The sequence below is a fragment of the Nannospalax galili genome, unplaced genomic scaffold (genome assembly GCF_000622305.1).
Source record: "Nannospalax galili isolate Female #2095 unplaced genomic scaffold, S.galili_v1.0 scaffold585, whole genome shotgun sequence".
In the NCBI taxonomy this organism is placed as follows: domain Eukaryota; kingdom Metazoa; phylum Chordata; class Mammalia; order Rodentia; family Spalacidae; genus Nannospalax; species Nannospalax galili.
The window spans coordinates 377,113-397,906 of record NW_008354016.1 but is presented as its reverse complement, the minus strand read 5'-3'; the positions used below and the strand labels follow the sequence as shown (position 1 = coordinate 397,906).

General features: G+C 40.4%; 1 protein-coding gene across 2 annotated transcripts in view; it reads right to left on the bottom strand.

The window, feature by feature from the left end:
* Positions 1-20,794, bottom strand: part of Arhgap10 (Rho GTPase activating protein 10) — a 415,566-nt gene that overhangs the window by 229,636 nt on the left and 165,136 nt on the right. For both annotated transcript variants that reach the window (XM_017802706.2, XM_008851102.3), the window contains exons 8-10: positions 10,682-10,811; positions 8,566-8,672; positions 4,443-4,537 (exon numbers count right to left, since the gene is read on the bottom strand). In XM_017802706.2, the coding sequence (XP_017658195.1) occupies positions 4,443-4,537; positions 8,566-8,672; positions 10,682-10,811 (332 nt within the window). The remainder of the gene's footprint in view (positions 1-4,442; positions 4,538-8,565; positions 8,673-10,681; positions 10,812-20,794) is intronic.

Genomic DNA, 20,794 nt, shown 5'->3' with positions numbered 1-20,794 from the left:
CCCCATAGTTAAGAAAATATTCAAAGCAGTCTTTTAGTGAATTGAAGAGTAAAAAAGAACAAAGCTTGCATCCCCTAAAAAGAAGAATGGCCTGCTAGTCTCCATCTAACCCACTAATGGCATTGTGCCCTTTGCTCTCTGTAGCAGACTGTCTAAACATTAGACATGGCCAATGGAAACAAGAAAGCAATATTCTAACCTAAAGGTGTGAAAGCCTCCCCTGAACCAAGCAGTAACTCCATCAGGAACTGATGTATGAGCAGGTGCTCTTAAAACAGCACTATGAGAAAAACAGAATCAGGCATCTTGAACCTGAGCTACCTGAGAAACCGAACTAAGCCCAAAACGCTAACAGCAAGCCTGACTTGGCTACCTTGGGCTTCATAAACAAGAAAAAGCAAACTTTAACATGGTTAAGCTATGTTGACTTTCCTGAAGTGAACCTATCTAACCAAACCTAACTTGAACCAAATGCCACAGTTAAGCAAAAGCTTTTGAGTCCTATCCACCAAGATCAAACCCCAGCCCAGGTTCATGAAGTATCACCTAGGGTCATGCTACTACTCTTCCTAGTACCAGAAAGAGAAAGTGGCAAGAACAGGTATTTGGAAAGAAAGCAAAGTTTATGCTAAACATAAGCAATCAACTATGAAACTGCCATCCCAACAGGAATTCTGCACAAACCCCATCAAAAATCCATTTGGGTTAAATTTTTCTTGAAGCTGAGATGAAACCTGGAGCTCGGGCCACAGTGGTGCAGCAAAGAGGAAAAGGCTACTGACTGACAGTTGCCTGACTGACTCTAATCTCAGTTCTGTCACTTCTGAGCAACAATTCAATTTCAGTTAATCCAGTACAAATTTGGCAAATGCCCACCAAGCATTACACTTGGTATTGCAGTACCAAGTAATGTTAAGTGAGACAAGGCCCCTACTCTTATGGAATTCATAATCAAATAGAGGAAGAATAAATTACTTGTAATTCCTAGTAGTCTACTGGGCCAAGAACCAGGGATAGACAAGAGCAGAATCATTAACACTAAAACTTCTAATTAATGTCCTGAGAAGTTCAGAAATATAGAAACCTCAATGTACATTCTCCCCAACACCCAGCCCACTAGCTAGTGTTTTAAGATATTTTTTAATTATGTATGTATGTGTCGTGTCTATGTGTGGGTATGTACATATGAGTGCAGTGCCTGCAGAGGCTAGAAAAGGATGTTGAATCCCCCAGAACTGGAGTTACAAACAGTTGTGAGCCACCTGCCCCAGTGGGTCCTGGGAACTGAGTTCAGGTCCTCTGCAAGAGCAATACATGCTCATAATAGCTAAGCCCCCCAGCCCACTAATTTTTGCTCCACAAATGAGCAAAACAGTTGGGTGGGGATTTTGACCCCCTCCCAAAACCACTATGCATTGGTAATAGCAAACACAAATAGATGCTTCTCTGTTGAGAGATGAGACAATAAGTCAAAAACAATAGCAGTCTAAAATTCAAGCATAAAAAATAGCTTCATTCTGAAAACTGAAATAAGCCGTAAAGAAAATACATTATGACTGTGAATTATCTTCTAATTTAGCTAGAGATTTAGAGAATGGTAAAGCTTAAGAGAAGCAGATATTACTTTTTAAAAGGTTTATGGATCAGTATTTCCATGATTGAATTCATATACCTATATGAAATGCTGAACCCAATAAGCAAAATCTACTTTCCCTTCAAAGAAAATGTGTGGGCGCTAGGTGGTATAGCTAAGTATAGTGTACTGGTGCAATACTTCCCACTGTGCACAAGGCCCTATATTCCAAACTCAGCAGCACCAAAACATAATACTAATAAAGACAATCTTAAAAGTTCAAAACTTTGCTGGGCATGATGGTGCACACCTTTAATCCCAGCACTCGGGAGGTAGAGGTAGGAGGATCTCTGTAAGTTCGAGGCCAGCTTGGTCTACAAAGCGAGTACCAGGCCAGCTGGGACTACAGGGGAAACCCTGTCTCAAAGAGACCGGAAAAAAAAAAAGTTCAAATATTTATAAAACAGGGCTGGGCTGAAAGATGGCTCAGTGGGTAAGAGCGCTTGCTGGTCTTACAGAGGGATCCAGGCTTGGTTCTCAGCACCCACATGGTGGCTCACAATCATTCATAACTCCAGTTCCGGGTGATCCACTGCCCTCTTCTGTGGGCAAACATGCATATACATAAAATAAAAATAAATTAATTGAAATTTATACAACAACAAGCAATACCATATAACCTCTGCGCTGTGAAGTGCCCATGAGCCATCCCAGAAGTAACACGGAAAGGCAGCCAGATACAATACCCTGAAGTTGGGGGAAGGAAATGAAAACACATCTCGTCATTACCAACATATCTATTACCAACACTTAAAATTATGAACTAGACAAGATCATAAAGGAATGTCATAGGGAGAGAAGTGTCCTGAGGACTAAGCTCCAGAGAACCCAAACCACATAGGGTCTGTAAAATAAACTGGAGAAGGAATGTGTAAAAAACAAAGAGGCAGTGAGGTAGGAGAAAAAAAGAGTAGTATGGTGGCCCTGAAGCAAATGAGCCAAGTGTATCATGGAGGAGACGGCAGGCATGTAAAGGGCATGACATGGGAAGGGTGTGAATGTAGATCACCACTGCACAGAGCTGCCTGGAGAGGTGGGGCAAAGCACTGACTGACAACCTAACAGAGAAAGACATCTTACACTATTAATATGATAGCTCTCTCAAGAATTTTGACCATTTATGGAAGAAAGGAAATGGGCAGCAGGTGAAGGAAAAGGTTTCATTGATGATGCTGTAACATTTATTTAAGATGAAATAACATTTTGTGTGCTGATGGGAGGCAAAACAAATATGAACAAAGACTGACCATGACACTGAAAATAAAGAAGGAAATTTAGGCATGCGGGGGCAGTGCTAGGGATGGTGGCATCAAATGACTATGGTCTTTGTTGGGGATCTACGGAATTTAATAGGAAAACATTATCAGGGAAGGAGAGAAGTAGGTGTCAAAAAGAGAAAAGAATACAACACTGTGGAGGGAAGGACCACAATGCAACTAACAAGAAGGGCTAGGAAGGATCAGGGCAGGGACCAGCATTGGTAAAAAATAAAGTCACTAGCCAGGCATGGTGGTACCAGCCTATTATCCCACACTTGGGAAGGAAAGGCAGGAAGAACAGAAATTCAAAGGTAGGCTGGGCCACATGAGACCCTATCAATTTAAAGAACGGCAAGAAAAGAAGGAGTAAGACCACCTGAAGGCCTGGTGGTGAGGGGGAGGTTCAAAGAATCAAAATGTGCTGGAAAAACCATCTGAAGTTATACCCAAATTATCAAGACTTATTGAACAGAGACCCACAGGAGGTGCCCCACAAGTCGATCCACAGTCTGTCCTCCTCTCCAGTCCTCCTTTGTCTCCATGTCAGCAGAGAGCACCACTAGTTTTCTAAGGCAGAAAACCTGTCTGTCTGTTTTCACAGTACTGACAATTTCTCATGGTGCTTAAGGGCACATTTTTATGCATTTCTCTTCACTTAATCTTTAACTCCCATGGTCTTTCCCTCTCTGTACTAACTTCATAAGGAAAGCAGCAACAACTATGTTTGACCTGAACATACGTTTTGTTCTTAGAAATCTTTTCTTAGTAAACATTTACTATACAAACATGAAACAGTCTCATCTGAAAACTACTGCAGTCAAAACAGGATTGACAAGGAGTCACCATCCCAGAAGCAATTAAAGATGTGCTCCATAAGTGCACAGACTATCTTCAGGGACCCTACAGGACACAAAGAGTGTCAAGGAATCACTAACATTGATGGGTGGACATTTATTAATTACACCTTCTTTAACTTCCTTCTCTCTGACAAAGATTCCTTTATAACCAAATAACTGAAAATTATGCAGTTAAAAAAATTGTCATTGAGTATACTAGAAGAATGTGCCTAAGACCGACCATCACAGAGACATGGAAAATTCTCCTCTCTCTCTCTCTCTCTCTCTCTCTCTCTCTCACACACACACACACACACACACACACACACACACACACACAAGAGGAATACAGTTCTGCACTACTACAATGTCCACTGTTTCTTTTCGAATCACCACACACCCAATTCTTTTTCAATATTCTCACCCTGCCACCAATAAGAAGTGAATCAACAATGAAATGCTCCAAGGTTTTTCTTTTAGGTGATAGCATGAATTAGGATGAGGCCATTCTTCAGCAACAATAAAGCTGTAACCCTACAACTACCAATTACCAGTAACAGCTGACAATGAAAACACAGCCTAGAACACAAAAGGTAACATTCTTCTAGGTCAGAGAAATCACACTTACAAAATCCACTTCTATGTTTAAATTATTTAAATTTAAAATAATTTTAAATTATTCTTATAGCATATCCATTAATTCCAATAACTTACCTGTCAGCAGCTTCAATGTCAAAGCAAAACCTTCTGTCAATGGAGTCAGCGTGCCTTTTGGTGCATTCTTTCAAAAAGAACACCTCTCCGTCTCCCTGCAAATAAGCAAAATTCTCAAAACTCATGTCCATACTATGCACTGAGCTGCTCTACAGAAGCCAAGTCTAAACACTTTTTAGAATGAAATCTGAAATTTTTTTTTCATTTTTCTAAGCTTTCCTGGATCTTGCTGATTATAGTGACATTAGTCAGAGTTCACCAATACTTATTATAAGATAGGTTAACAGCTGTTTCCAGATGCTATAATAATTACTACTCTGTTAATATACTTGAGTCCAAATTTATTTTAATTTCATTCTATATTACACCCTGTGTTATAATCAATGCAACCAATATTGACCTATAAAAATTGCAATTCCATAAAGACTCACCTAAAAGTACACTATGGGGTCTAGATCAGGAATGTTATTCACTAACACTGGAGCCAGTCTATGCAATTTTCCTGCTTCTTTAGTGAATCACCCTGAATTTTCCTGTACCTTTTTTCTCTTTTATTAAAATGCCGCTTGGTTTCCCTTTACCAGCATTAATACAGGTAGAAGACAGATGCAATGCAGGAGCACAGGTGCTCGGTAAAGATCAACTACATGAAGCCTGAACACACACATGTAGAACACTGAGTAGTTTCTAGGATATGAGGATCTGTAAGTAACATTTTAAAAGCTCCCAGATAAATGTTCAAAACACCACAGCTTATGGCTGTTTGATTAAAAATTGTTCTCTGTAGACTCAAGTCTTTGAACACTGGTCAGCAGGAAGCACCGTTTGGGAAAGGTCATGGAACTTTTAGAGGTGTGCCTCTGCAGCACATCACTGGCGGCATTTAGAGAGCTAACGCTATCATCCCACCTCTAGTCTTGTTCTCTGCTTTATGTGCATGCTTGAAGAGGAACACTCCCAGCTTTCTGCTCCAGCCACCTCTTGCTGCCATGCCACCCCCTCTCTCTGAAACCATTAAGCCAAAATAAACTTCCCTCTCTAAGTTGCCTTGGTCATGGCATTCTATCACAGAAGTTGTACCAGGAGTGGGGTGTGGCTGTGAAGAACCTGACCATGCTGTTTGGGGGAGGAATGTGGAGGACTTTGAAACTTCACACTGGAAATGTGGTGGAATTTATAGAAGCCAAGCTTAACAGGCCATTCTTACACAAGCCCAGAAGACTGTAGCACTGAGAATAATATGGTTTGAGATGTTTCAAAGGAAGCAAAAACAGGCCACTCCTGTGATATTCAGGCAAAGAATCTAGTTGCCTTCTGACCCAGTCCTAAAAACTCACCTGAGGTTGAATTAAATAGTTACAGACTGACTACTGGGCCTGGTGGCATACACCTTTAATTCCAGTACTCTGAAGGCAGAGGCAGGCAGATCTATGTGAGATAAGGGCCAACCTAGGAATATAGGGTAAACTATCTCAAATCAACAACAACAAAACAGCTTTAAAAATAAGTAAAAAAAATAGATAAGTAAAGTTACAAACTAATTTCTTTGGTGGAGATATCAAGACAACCTAATGTCAAATCTGTCATATGATTATTGTTTGATTCTTATGCAGACTATCAATGAAAAAGGGCAAGTAAGACAGAAAGAAATGCAAAATGTGCAATTCTGAGAGGAAAAGAGCACCAGGAAGGTTAGTGCTGGAAGAGATGCTTTAACTGATAAGAATATTAGCACCGAGAATAGAACTTGGAAAATGAACAGCAGACCCCAATCTTATCTGAAGAAATATTGGCAACTGATTCCTGCTAGGTGAAGAAGAGCTGATCTTCCTACAACAAGGGACTCTAGATAGCTGACTAGACTTCGGTGGATGGACTTACACTGGGCAACAGCTGGGGACACTGATGACACAGTGGGCCTTAACAGAGATGACAGACTATATGGACTCCACTGGGAGGGCTATGGGAGGGTACCAGTGGGAAAGATTGTTTGAGATGTTCTGTATGAAATACACAAAAAATTCAATAAAAACAAATTTTAAAAAAAGAGTATTAGCAACATTAAGGAGAGGCTTCCTGCTAAGACACCGCCCCCCCAGCTAAGCCTCTATGTGGTGAAAGAAAGAAGTCTAAGGGGTTTTCAGCTCCTAGAAAATCATAGCATACAAAACCTGATGCAAATGAGATTCAAGGGGGCAAGGAAGTCCACCCCAAGTTGGCAGTCAAATTTGGCAGTATTATTCATGTGGTATTGCTTTGGCGGCATGAAAAATGTAAGAGTGAAGAGGTCATGGATGATTCCTCTACAGTCTCAGAGAGCCACTGAGGCCAAGCAACATGTAGCAGGGTAGTCCTTTCATGGAGGCCCTGAGAGACCATTTTATGAAACTGTCAAAATATAGCCTGGGTTGAAGTAGAGACCCCTGGATGTTAGGCACGCCAGAGTCATGAGACATCTGCCAACCAGAACTGCATGCAGGGAGTGAAACCAGAACAAGGGAAAGATATATGTCCAGGCAGCAAAGCTGGACGAGTAGAGCCACCTAAGCCCTTTGGAAATAAAATCCTAGACACTGGATATGGAGGTAAAGGACTTAGTGTTTGTCCTGCTGGTTTTCAGTACTGTTTTGGTCTCGCTGTGTCCCTAATCCCTCTTTCTGAAATAGGAATGTACATTTTGTGCCTTTTATGTTGGAAGTGTGTAGCTTGCTTTTTCACTTTAAGGGATTACATGTAAGAGATTACCTTAAGTCTCAAAAGAGTTTGGACTTTTGAACAGTGATGAGATTATGAAAGACTATACTTTTAAAGTTGGAATTAATGCATTTTGCATTACGATATGGTTCTCCTATGGGGGGACAGAGTGGAATGTAGTAGTTTGGATGAAAAATGTCCAATATAGGCTCGAGTATTTGAACACTTGATCCGTTGGTGATGCGTCTTGGGGAAGGCCATGGAACCCTTAGGGAGGTGTAACCTTGATGAAGGAAGTGCATCAGCAGAGGCAGACTCAGAGGTCACAGCCTTGCCCCACTTCCAGTTTCACTGTCTCTGCTTCCTGGAACGTGCTGGAAGGCATGAGCTATGAGATTACTGCTCTAGCCACTTCCTGCCACCATGCCTCCTCTGCCATGGACTTTCCCTCTGGAACCAAAAGCCAAAATAAACTCTTCCTTCTATAAACTGCCTTAGTCATGAAGCCCATCATAACAATAGAAAAGAAACTAATACACAGCTATATTCTAAAATATGTTATTTTATCATTTAGAGTCTAAATTAGAAAGGTGTCACTAAGTAGAAATGTCTTAGAACTTGAATTTACTACTACAGGACTCAGACTCAAAGCTGATCTCACTGTGAACCCCTTGCCTTTCCACAAGTGATAGATATCCCTGCTTCAGCCTCTTCTCTATGACGCTTCGTTTCCATGTGCATTTCATCATTACAAAAAATGTTTTCTTGCAACCTGCTCTAATTTTTTTTTTCATGGAAGAAGCAAAGGTTATGTAGATAGATGTCAGTCTGGACTAATTCTGAATTCACTAAGCAAAATAATAACTACCTAGCAAGCAAAGAACTGACCTGTTCTCTTAAACTGTGTGGCCAATTATGTTCACTACTAGTGGGAAGACCTAGGTCTCCAGACCCACAACTGCTGTAAGCTGCAACCCTGCAAAGGCCACAGAAAGATCCCATCCCTTGCACATTCGGCTTCCACGGTCCTTTTGTTCCATCTTACTATCATGCTTGGCTTGCGGTTCACTTCTTTGAGATAAGCAGTTAAAACCATGGGGGAAAACCACACGAAAAGTCTATGTGCCTAACTGAATGAGAGCAGGCAAATTCTCCAATGTAAATTCAGGGGGGTGGAATGACCAATGAATTACAAATGCTTACTATAGGTGTTATCATTACCTTCTAAGACACAGTGACATATAAAGATTCCACTGTTCTCTACTTTAAAATCTGACTGTAAAGATCCAGGAATGCAATTTAGAAACAAAGCGAAGATTTTAATTCTTAAAAACTATTTATCAATAGCCAGTGTAAGACTATCAAAATGACAGTCCCAACAAGTATCTCTCATATAAAATACAAGGAATAAATAAACTCCAATACTTACCAGTTTTCCCCCAGATCTATGTTCAAATGGGATCATATTGAACTTCTTGGCTGTTTTCCGATACATGCAGTAGTGTTTGACCCAGCTGGACCCAAATGGAGCAGGCCCTTCAACAAAACAGATCTTTATGTTTCTCCTCATTAAAACACAGATACACAGAGTAGCAACCATATTACTGCAGAGGAAATTCCCAGTAAACAGCACCAAGTACAGTGCAACATTACAAACGGGCATTAATACCATTGCTAACAGAAGGAAAAGCTAGGCATCAAGAGAAGCCCCATATGGACACTGTGAGACTTGATTGGACATTCTCAGCAACACAAATGCAATTTAAAGTCATACTTTAGGGTCAGCGAGAATATTCCATGAGTAAAAGTGCTTGCAGTGTAAACCTGATAACCTGGTTCAATCCACTATCTCATGATAGAAGTAGAGAACCAACTCCTAAGAGTTGTCCTCTAAGCTCTACACATGCACTATGACATATATGTACACACATTCACGCAAAATAAATTTTTTTTCTTAAAGTCATGCTTTAGTCAGGCATGGTGGTATATGCCTTTAATCCCAGCACTCAGAAGGCAGAGGCAAGAGAATTTCTATGAGATCAGGGCCAGCCTGGTCTACACAGTGAGTTCCAGGCCAGCTGGGGCTACAGGGAGACCTTGACTCCAAAAAAAAAAATCTCAAAATGATTTAAAGGAAGAGGAAAATGAAAAAGATGCCCCACTTGACTATGAAAGGCAGGGTTATGAAGAGGCAGGAAGTGGTGTGTGTGAATATAGAGACAGAAGGAGAAACACAGACAGCAAAACAGAGAGAGAAAGGGTACCAGTCAGAACTGATAGTAGAGGGAGGAGGGGACCAGGGGAAAAGATTCTAATAACACTGTCCCTCTTAACTCTGTTGTTACTTTCAACAGTGGCTCCCTTACAAACAAGCTCTTGGGCCACAGTGTAGAGCAGAATATAGTAATATGGCTGGACAATGCTGCTGTCTGCAGAGGGAATGGGTGCAAGACACTGGCTGCTCTTGTAGAGGACCCACCCAGATTCACTTCCCAGCACCCACATGGCAACTCAGAACTGCCTGTAACTCAAGTTCTAGAAGATCCACCACCCTCTTCAGGCTACACAGTCACCAGGCACACACATGGTGAACTTACATACATGCAGGCACTCACACACAGTAAATAAATAAATAAATAAATAAATAAATAAATGTAAATAAATAAATAAATAAATCTTAATGGAGCTGGAAAGATGGCTCAGCAGTTAAGAGCACTGGCTGTTCTTGCAGAGGACACACACAGACATTCAGTTCCCAGGACCCACATGATATCTCACAATTGCCTATAACCCCAATCCCAGGGACTGAATACCCTCTTCTGACCTCCATGGGCTCTTACAGTCATGAGGTGCACATAAATACACTCAAAGTAAATAAATAAGTCTTTTTTAAAAAATATGCCTCACAATCTCAGTGAGCAAAAAAAAGTAGCAGGGATAATTCCCCAAATATCACAGAAACTACAGTAAGCATTGCAAAGTTCCAAATAGACTTGTCCCAGGGGTCTGTGAGAATTTAATTCTAAAACCCCACAGATACCAAAACCCTGGCTTCTCATATCTTAGAAAAGTGGTACAGTCTTACCATACAATCTACACACATGTTCTCACAGACCTGAAATCCTCTCTAGATTACTTATAGTATATAATGCAACTAAGGAAATTGTTGTTAAACTGTATTGGTTAGGGAACACAAAAATAAAAGAAAGAAGTCTGGAACTGGGTGTGGAGGTGCACACCTATAATCCCAGAACGTAAGAGGTGGAGGATAGGGATCTATGGCCAGTCTGAGCTGCAAAGAGGGTTCAAGGTCAGCTTCAGTTACATAGTAAGACCCTATCTCAAAAAAAAAAAAAGAAACAATAACAGATAGTCTGTATATGTGCCCCTATAGATAGATGCAATGGTCTGGTTTTGTTTTTGTTTCTTTACTCAAGCATTTTCAGTCTGTGATTAGTTGTATTTATGAGTAGCACTTGTAGATATGAAGACTGTGATTTAGATTTTAAAACCAGCCGCTCAGTCTGTGTTTAAGGGCTTCTTACTTTTTTCCTGCACATACAAGTAGCCTTCTGCTGTAAACTGGCTTGCTCGCTTATGGTCCTTGGGATTCTGTCTGATTTTGTTCATAAGTTCCTCCACTTCTGACCTGGTTCCCTCAAATCGATTCCGAGTCTACAACAGAGGAAAAACAACACAGATAAACAGATAATATTTAACTATGTATACTATAATGTCTCTGTACAACTAAAATGAAATCTATAGGCTTTTTTCTATACACACTTCTCAAAATATCTCCATTCTTTCTGGTGTCTCTCCTTATTGAAAGTCATGCTGAAAGACAACAAAATAGAATGGTAAAATAGTTAATGAAGAAGATAAACCGAAACCAGAGACTGTTCATTTCTGAAAGTCTCTAACACCAGGAATGAGTCTATTATCCAACAGAAGGTTTCTTGTCTTAATATTTTCCATTGTCTGTCTGTCTGTCTGTCTATTTCCATATGGAGATTTAAAAGCAAATAAGCTGTAAAAAGATTTACTTTGGGGAAAAAAAAGGTGTTTGCAACAATCAACATGATTCAAGTTGTTACTATTATAGTAGAAATCTGAACAATAAAAGTTGGAAAATAATTATTCTTTTGCAAACTAATAAAAAAAATGAGTGCCCATTTCTCTGGGTTGTGGTAACTACACTAAAAAATAACACTTCTTTCATGAGAAAAGAAAAGCAGGTAGGATAGCTCACCTGAAAACAGTGTCCTAATATATAAAAAGACAAATCACATTTCTGAAACCCAGAAGATATGGTCTGTCAATATCTGCCAAGTGGCCTCTCTAAACATATCATACAAGCTGAAGAGACAGTTGCTACGGCCATTGTTATGAGTCAGCACCACCCAGTTTATGGACATTTCTTTCATCCAGACTCAAAAATAATTACATTAATACCAAAAAACTGCTGATGTGAAACGGCAGAGGAGCTGAGAGAGAAAATTATTATTGAAATTTCTCCTTTCTCCTCCCTACAATGAAAAGGGTTGCCAAGGCTCATAAAAATGGAAAAAAATTATAAAATGGGTACTTTTATCTCCTAGGGGGATGAGGAACTTGATAAATGTAGACTATAAAAGAGAAAACTGCAGAGGTTTGTGGTTTTTTAAAAATATTTAATCTATTATTATTTTTACGTGTGTGAGTGTTTTGCCTGCCTGTATGTAAATGCTCCTGGGTCATGCAATGCCCATAGAGGTCAGAAGAGACTTTCGGATACCACAGAACTGGAGTTATGAACAGTTATTAGCCACCCCATGGGTGCTGGGAAATGAAGCCAGGTCCTCTGCAAGAGCAATCAGTGCTCTTAACTGCTGAGCCATCTCTCCAGCCCCTGCAGAGGTTTGTTTTAAACAAAACTAAGGGCCAACATAAGGAACCTTTTTCTGTATTTTAAGACAACCAAGTCTTTGAAAAGGTAGAACTTGTTTGTTGAGCTGCCTGACTCTCTCCTCTCATCTCTCATGTCTCCTGGGTTTTTCTCTCTGTGTATACTGATTTCACATTGGTTTTATTCTCACTATTTCAACTGAGATCCTTCCAACTCTCGTGTGCTGGTTAGTCTTTGTCAACTTAGCACAAACTGGAGTCATCAAGAAAAAAACAGAAATTGAGGAGCTGTGACCTCATCTGTGGGGCATTTTCTCAATTGTCAGTTGATGCAGGAGAACCCAACTTCCAGGCAGGTGGGCCTGGGCTAAGAAGGAGCTGAGCAAGCCAGGAAGCAGCAGTCCTCCATGATCCTCCTCAAGATCCTCCTCTGGTTTCCCTCAGTGATGGACTGTAACCCGTAAGCTGAAATAAACCCTTTCTTCTCCAAGTTGCTTTTGGTTAGAGTTTCATCAAAGCTACAGAAAGCAAACTAGAATGTCCAGCTTCCTCCCCTGAGTGTATACAATAGATACACATCTGCACACATGCATACATTCTCTGCCTCTTTAATCCAGTGAGTTTGCACACAACATTCCCATTACTTAAGTTAATGCCCAAACTGTCCCACGTATTTGTTGATTTTGTCAACACTTGTGTTCAATGTAACCAGGCCCTCAAACATTCAGGAGCCTCTTCTGCATCCCACCTTCAGGTTCCCCTTCTAATTCCCACCCAGACACTGCCACACAGCGCCCCTGTGCCCTACGGCCCCACTCTTCAGGCTTTTGCAGTGCGATGGAAGCAAGGCTTGCTTTTTAGTGTACCGTGTTTCTTTTGGTAAATTATGACAGGGCTAAAAATCACATTTTAATCTCTTTAATCAATAGTGTCATATTTAATCAACAGAATAGCTACAATCTAGCAATTCCTGATTCTAAATTCCCCTGACATCTGAAGATGTCCTTTAATTATAGTAATGCTAGGCTGTGAATATTGTAATCAATCACATTAGATCATTTAACATTGGGACTAAAGGCCAGGGGTATAGCTCAGTGGTGAAGGGCTTGCCTAGCATACAGAAACACTGGACTTAATCACCAGCACCGCAAAAAAAGAACTAAAATAAACTGTTTCAGCCAATACTGGAAAAGCTTTACTGTGCTTTAATAGTTAACAACATAAGACTAGAGATCCCTGGCTAGTGCCACTCAATATCAGGACACCAATGAGGCCTTCCTTCCCACCTCTTCTGTACATAAATGCTTTAGCAAATGAACATTTCCAAATAAACCAGCCTTAAGGTAAGCCTCTTATAGCAGGAGTTCATTTGAGACTCAAGACGGAATGCAGAGATATCTGAGGATGTCTGGAAGACTGTTGGGTCAGGCTGAGCCACCCTATCAAAAGGAAAAGAAGGGGGTCTGGAGGAGGGGGCAAGCACTGCTTTATCCTCAAATAAAGCTTTGAAGGCAGAGGGCAAAATATTGCTTTGTTTCAAATAAGAATTACTATTTTTCAGTGAAGTTTTTCCATCTTGGCTCCATGACTTCATCCACAAATCAAAAGAAGGCAGAAGTATTTAACACCATGAAGATTTCATGAATGTCTGTAACACACCAGAGGACTGCTCTAGCAACCTTATAAAAAGATGCAGAAAAGTAGGGTTCCTCTGACTGAGTTATACGCACGCACATGCATACACCTCACTAAAACCCCATGCCATCCCTCGAGAGCTCTACACATAGACAGGCGGGAGAATGAGGAAGAGTGGGCTGGGAGCTCTGAGAGGAATAACTGATAGGCCTTAGCACTCACAAAACACACAGCAAGGCAAATAACAGGCACCTCTGTCTGGACCCATCAGAATCTTAGAATCAGACCCAAAGTTTGCCACTAGTGCCTAAATCTGAATCCTTACCACTAGTAAGAATCTCCTGTTACCTCAAGTTGTTACATACAGTACAGGGAAACCAGAGAGCCTTGACAGGATGCTCCCCAAATCCTGTTCTTACTGTGCCCAGGCATCCAGGTGTGACTCATTTTCTAGCTTAGTACTAAATCTGAAGTTAACTACCACAGGCCCAGGACTGAGTAGCAGCTTATGCTCCCACACTGGCACTGTCCTCCAAGTAGTGGGACTGCGAGAAGAGGCTTTTCCTCCCTGTGTCTACGTCGCATCGCTGAAGTCATGAAGACTCTGTACACAGAGCAAATAAAACATCTGGAACAATAACCAGAACATGATAATATTTTATCATTTCATTACAGTTGAGCTGTCATAACAAAACTATTTCCTGCCAAAGGAAAAATATCTGCCTACATTCTTAAATACTTCTTAGCCATGCTCAGGATCTACTGGGGCTTCTTCCTACTGACTTTGACGTTTCCCACCTCATTTCTTTTGCCCAGGCTTCCTCACCCCACAGGCTTTGGGGGATGGGATAGGAAAAGTTCAATATTAGCTTTGTAAAATAATCTTTAATTTTGATGCAATTTCCTTTCTTCTAGAAAAATCTACCTTCTAAAAGCCATCTTGGCTACTTTCTTACTTTCCATTTATTACTCTAGATTATAGAAAATGGGTGAAGAATGAATCCCTCAGAAAGTCTAACCATTTTTAGAATATAAAAGGTGTAGCCAGATGGGGAGGAAAATAGGCTGCTTTCATTTTAAGACATTTTTACCTTTTTCCGGATTATTTTTGATATTTAATTATTTTACTATAACGAAATCCTAAACAGCTGACAAAAATTATCTGAAAAATTATACAGAGATAGCTGACCTTAAAATTAGGTTTAATCATTTCAGTGTACATGATATAACACTTTTTTTAAAGCCATGTAACTAGGATTTTCTTCCAGCAATATGTAACTTTACATAGTCAGCACTTTGCCCTTATTATTCTAAAATCACCAGAGAATAAGATGAATGACCAAAAAATAAGTAATGACTGCACACCTCTGAGGTACAGCAGATGGAAACGAATGAATGTGTGTTTCAAAAGTGCTGGAATTTCAGAGGGAAAAGTAGTGCTAACAGCAAAATGCGGGGCAGGGCACAGTGATACACACCTGACCATACAGCACCAGCACATGGAGAGACCATGACAAAACCAATATGGAGGCCAGTCCAAGAAAAACAGTTAAGACCATGCCTCAAAACAAAACTAAAAATAAATTAAAATCTAAATGTGAAAAAGAAAAACTAACCTCATAAGTCTGGGCTATATGTAGCTCAATAGTAGGACACCTGGCTAGCATATGCAAGGCCTTAGGTTCTATCCTCAGGGAGGGACGGAGAAGGGAGGTAGAGAGAGGGCACACAGAACAAGTGCTCTCAACTGAAAGTGAGGCAGAAAAAACAGCTTCTATATGACAGGTACACAGGTAACCTCAGAAACATGTGGAATAAAACTGAGGGATACTTGGAGAAGAGGCTGAAATAGAGAGTAAGCTCAAGATTTAAGCAATTTGCTGACGAATATCCTTAAGTTCTGAAAGATAAAGACAAAGATTTTTTTCCCCCAGCAAGTATTTTGGCCATTTCCTCCACAAGAAATGAATGTTGATTCCAATGTGTAAGTTTTTATTAACCAGGTCATTTTGTGAAACATTTCTAGATAAAACCTATCTTTCAGTTATGCTTATCATTATTTCATGACTCAATAGGACTCAGTTCCACTGCCTGCCGAGCCTCTCACCAAATCCCCTCTTCCTTATGTATTATAAATGTACTCCGGCGAATAAGCAAAGGACGCAAGGAGTTGGGTCAAAGCCTCAAGAAACTGATGTGTTCCTCTAGGGACATCTGACAGACAGCTCGTTGGTTTCACGGACAGGTAGTCTACACAGTCATACAGGGCCTATGCTCATAAGGTCTCTGTGCAGGGCTTAATGTATTCTACTCTGTGTGTGTGTGTGTGTGTGTGTGTGTGTGTGTGTGTGTGTGTGTGTGTGTGTGTGTGTGTGTGTGTGTGTGTGTGTGTGTGTGTGTGTGAAGGGTTGAAACAGGATCTCATGTAACCAAGTCTGGCCTCACATTCACTACATAGCTGAGGCTGGCCTTGAACTTCTAATCTTCCTGGCTCTACTTCCCAAGTGCAAGAATCACCATACTAGGATTAACGCTCTACAGTCTTGAAAATCCTCATCAGTTTCAACAGGGGACCCTATCTTATCATTCTATATCAATCCCACAAATAATATATCCAGGCCTTTCTGAAGGTTCTCAACCACATCAGTCCTGAATTTGACAGACACAGTCTAAACAGAGAAGGCAAATTCTACAAATTATATAGCCAATTAGTAGACTGGAGGTTGGGGGGATCAGCACTATGATCTAATATTCTAAACTAGTGCTCTTTTTACAAAGCTTGCAAATTACTACAAAAAAAATCGTTTCATTAAAAATTTTAGGGGGACATCCTTTTCCCATCCCCTCTCCTTGGGCCTTGAACCCAACCCTTTGAGACTGTTTGAGAGTGCGTGAGTCGGCCTCTAGGGCTAAGAAATGGAAGCAACCTAAATGTCCTTCAATTGATGAATGGATAATGAAAATAATGGTGCTCTTCTCAGTAGTAAAGAAAAATGAAATGTGCAGGTAGATGGATGGAACTAGAAACTGTTGTACTAAGTGAAGTAGCACAGACTCAGAAGAGTAAGAGGTGTACATTCTCTCTCAGTTGTTGATCTTAGCACCAAATCTTCACATGTGAGTATATAACCTGACATAACTGCAGGAGCCAGGAAGACAGAAAGGGACCATGTAAGTAAAGGGAAAGAAAGAGCTCAAGAGAGAGGTAGATAGTAGGAGACAGATGTTATCGAGGGGGAAATGGGAAAAACGAGGATATTTAACAGGGAAGGAAAAATGGAAGGATATACAAGGAACCATGGGAATGAGGGGGAAGAAGGAGCTCAAAAGGGGGGATAATAGGTGACAGATATTATCAGGGGAAAATGGGAAAAGTGATGGACTTTAACTGGGGAGGGGGGTTTCAGACAGGAAAAGAGAGATGAGAGGTAAGTAATGCTTGAGTGGTATATGAAAAATACACATACAATATCTGAACACAAGTGCATGTATATGCTTGAAGGCTACATAACAAGACACATGGTACCAGAAAGGAGAACCCTCTCTTCAGGTTGTTGGTCAGGGTAATCAAAGAGACTCCTAAAACAACAGGGTATTGCCACAGTCCTTGAACCTGAAGGTAAGACATTATTGCTGAAGACAGGACATACTTCAGACACAGAGCTTGGAGTAATGGAGCTGGAACTGACATGGAAGCCTTCTCCTTGGAAAAGTAGCTTTCATAGTTTTAGAGGACACTACGCAAGATGCTAAGGAAGAAAACCAACCAATGGTCCAATCCCAGTTTTAAAGCCTAATAACCAAAACAATGACCAGTACAAAAAACTATGTAGGTAAAGTAGTGGCACTTTTATCTTGGGGGTAATCAGCAACTATTTAATTGGACTTAGAGCCCACTCAGTGGGAGGAAACTTAGATGTGGCACTGTAAACACAGCCCAATACACATGACTGAAGAGATCAAAGACCTTAGAGAAAAGCCTAAAGCCTTGTCACATCCCTAGACAAATGTGATTTTTTTTTACTACATGCTAAATATGGATCCTTATATATACAGATAAGTTTACCAGTCACCACTCATTCAAGAAGCTTTTGTAACAGACAGAGGCTATTACAGAGTTCCACAACTGCTTACACACAGAGAGTAAGTGTCTGTGAGATGCTCAATGCTAACTGACACATCTATGATGGAACTACTAGACCTATCACAGAACATAGTAGAAAACTCACCCACCCATGGCTCAGGGACCATTCTGGAAGAGGGGGCAGAAAGATTTTAAGAGTAAGGGGTGGTACATAACCATAAGGAAACAGTCTTACAGGCCCCTGGAACTTGCTCATATGAAATTTACAGCAAAGGTAACAGCATGCACAAGACCCATTTAAACTCAAACAGTTAAAAAAAACTAGCTTAGACTGGGGAAAAGTGCAGAAGGTCCCAACCTTAGCAGAGGAACTATTAGCACCTGATTGCTGCTGGCTGAGGGAGAGTTGATCTTCTGAAATGGAATGAAGCTAGATAGGCTCAACAGGCTCCAGTGGATGGACTCACAGCAAGAAACATCTGGATAGACAAACTTGACTCGATAGCTCTTAACATATTGACAGAATGCATGAAATCCTGTAGGCAGGCTATGGGGGGTGCGAATACAGGAGAGGTCTAAACATGATCAAGACATACTGTATGAAATTTACAAAAATTCAATAAAAATAGGGGGCTGGGGAGATGGTTCAGTAAATAAAATGCCTGCTGTGCAAGCATAAGGACCTGAGTTTGGATCCTAGCAGCCACATTACGGTACCGGTGCATGTCTATAACCCAAAAGAGGCAGGCAGGGGACATAGGATGGAGAGGAGGGAACACGTGGATCTCTAGAGCTCATCAGACAACTATCAGACAATCAGTGAGCTCCAGGTTCAACAATAGACCCAGTCTCAAAAAATAAGGTGGAGAGCAATCAAGAAAGATACACACTGTTAACCTGTGGCCTGCATATACAGCCACCCATAAAAACACAGCCGTATGCTATACAAGGAGGAAGAAATCTACTACGTAAAGAGAGAACTTTGAGGTGACTAGAATTCATCAATCACACAAGTTTGGAGTTTTAAATTTTGTTATATTACATTCCTACCTACCTAATGTTTTCTTTCAATTTTTTTTCCAATCTACATAATGTTTTCTAAAGTATTTATTTAATAACAACATGATTAGAAGCATTTCATTACAGTATTAATATATTCAATAACAATTTCCAGAGCAAAGATGCATTTCTCAATATTGGCTGTAAATTTTTAGGTTCACAATTTAATTAATGCAGTTATACAATATTGAACTCAGTATAAACCCTGTAAGAAATAAAATTGAAGGGGGCTTTAACCATTAAAAAAGATCTCCATTTCATTTTAAAATACACTGTTTCATACAGAAAAACTCATTTTTAACACTACTAACACTTAGATGTTTCCGCACGCATCTCTAATTTCTATGTATCTGATTATTACTAGTCACGGTTGGTTACTTTCTGAGATCCACGTGAGCACGGATATAAAATCATTGGGTAGATTTCAATGGTAATGTGTTTCACCTCTACTAATAAACATGGAGCAAATTTTTATACTTCTTCCTCAAATATAACTCATTTTTTAATTGTTGATTTTTTATATTTCATACAGAACATCCCAAACAACCTGTTGTACTCTAATACCCACATCCCAACTGGCACCCTCTCATAGTCCCACACACACACTGGAACCCATATACTCTGTAATTAATGTTCCCATCCACTGTGTTGTTGGAGTCCCCAGCTGCTCTCCAGTGCTTGTCCATCTGCTTAAATCTAGTCACTATATCTAGAGTTCCTTGTTTTAGGAAGATCAGCTGTTCCTCATCTAGTAGCAATCAGTTGCCAATATTCCTTTAGAGAAGATTAGGGTCTGTTGTTCATTTTCCCAGTTCTATGCTGGGTTACAGTCTGGGAGTCTCTTGGGCCACCCTGGCCAACAACTCAAAGGAATATATCTCCTGTCTGGCATTGTTTCTTGTTATGTAACCTTTAGCTATATACATGGACTCTTAAAGAGTTATACTGATCCCTTTAATCTTTGCTTATACTTTGCTTTTGGGTGTTTAAGACCCTACAATTGGCCCAGATAAACCAATTTATTTTTACTCTTAAGGCCGTTTGAGCATCTGTTCCTTGGGGGTCACATGGGCTTGGGGGAGCCCCTGGCTCCTTTCTTTTACCAGTTCCATTTATGTAACTCTAAGTCAAAGGTCCTTCTCGACCATGGCTGGCTTCACTTAGAAGCATGGAGGAAATGTTTCCTCTGTGTTGACCCTCCTCTTTGTAGATTGGACAGTGGTTCAAGTCCATTTGGTGGGGTCTCCATGGCCTCCTTGATCAAGAGGACAGGTGACACACCACAGTTAAAGGACATTTTGAGAGATGCTCATAGTCCCTTGGAATTTAGTCAACTTAGGAGGGCAAGGAGCAAAAACTGTCCTTTCTGTCCCTCTGACCAAAATAGTATAGGCCTCAAAGTATGGCTGTTAGACATCCAAGAAGGTTAGTTCCACCAGTCTGGTACTTTTGATAACCATGTGTTATGTAGATAACGCTTGAGCAAACAACAAACATTCTCAGATAAACTTTGCCTAGACATGTATTATATTCCTTGAGCTAGTTTCAAGTATAATTTGTCAGTAGGTTGTTTGATTATATGATTCCCTCCGGTTTTTGAAAACTAGCTAGGCATTATATATCTCTTGCATTGCCTAACCCTTTCATCATGGTTTCCCCATTTAAAGTGCCCCCATTTTCCCCCTTTCTCCCTTAATAATACCCTTCTCCTATGGTCCCACCTCTCGAGCTCCTTCTTTCCCTTTATCCCCTAGGTTCCTTGTATAACCTTCCCTCCCCGCTCCCCTTAATATAAACCTATTATTATCCATATCTCCCTTGTTAACACCTGTTTTCTACTATTCTTCAGATTCTTTCTTTTCCTTTACTTCCCTGGTTCCTCTTCATGATCCTGGTTCCTTTAGTTATGTCTGGATACATACTCCCTTATCAGGATTTGGTGCTAGGATCCACATATGAGGGAGAACATACCTCATTTTTTGTTTCTTTGGTTTTT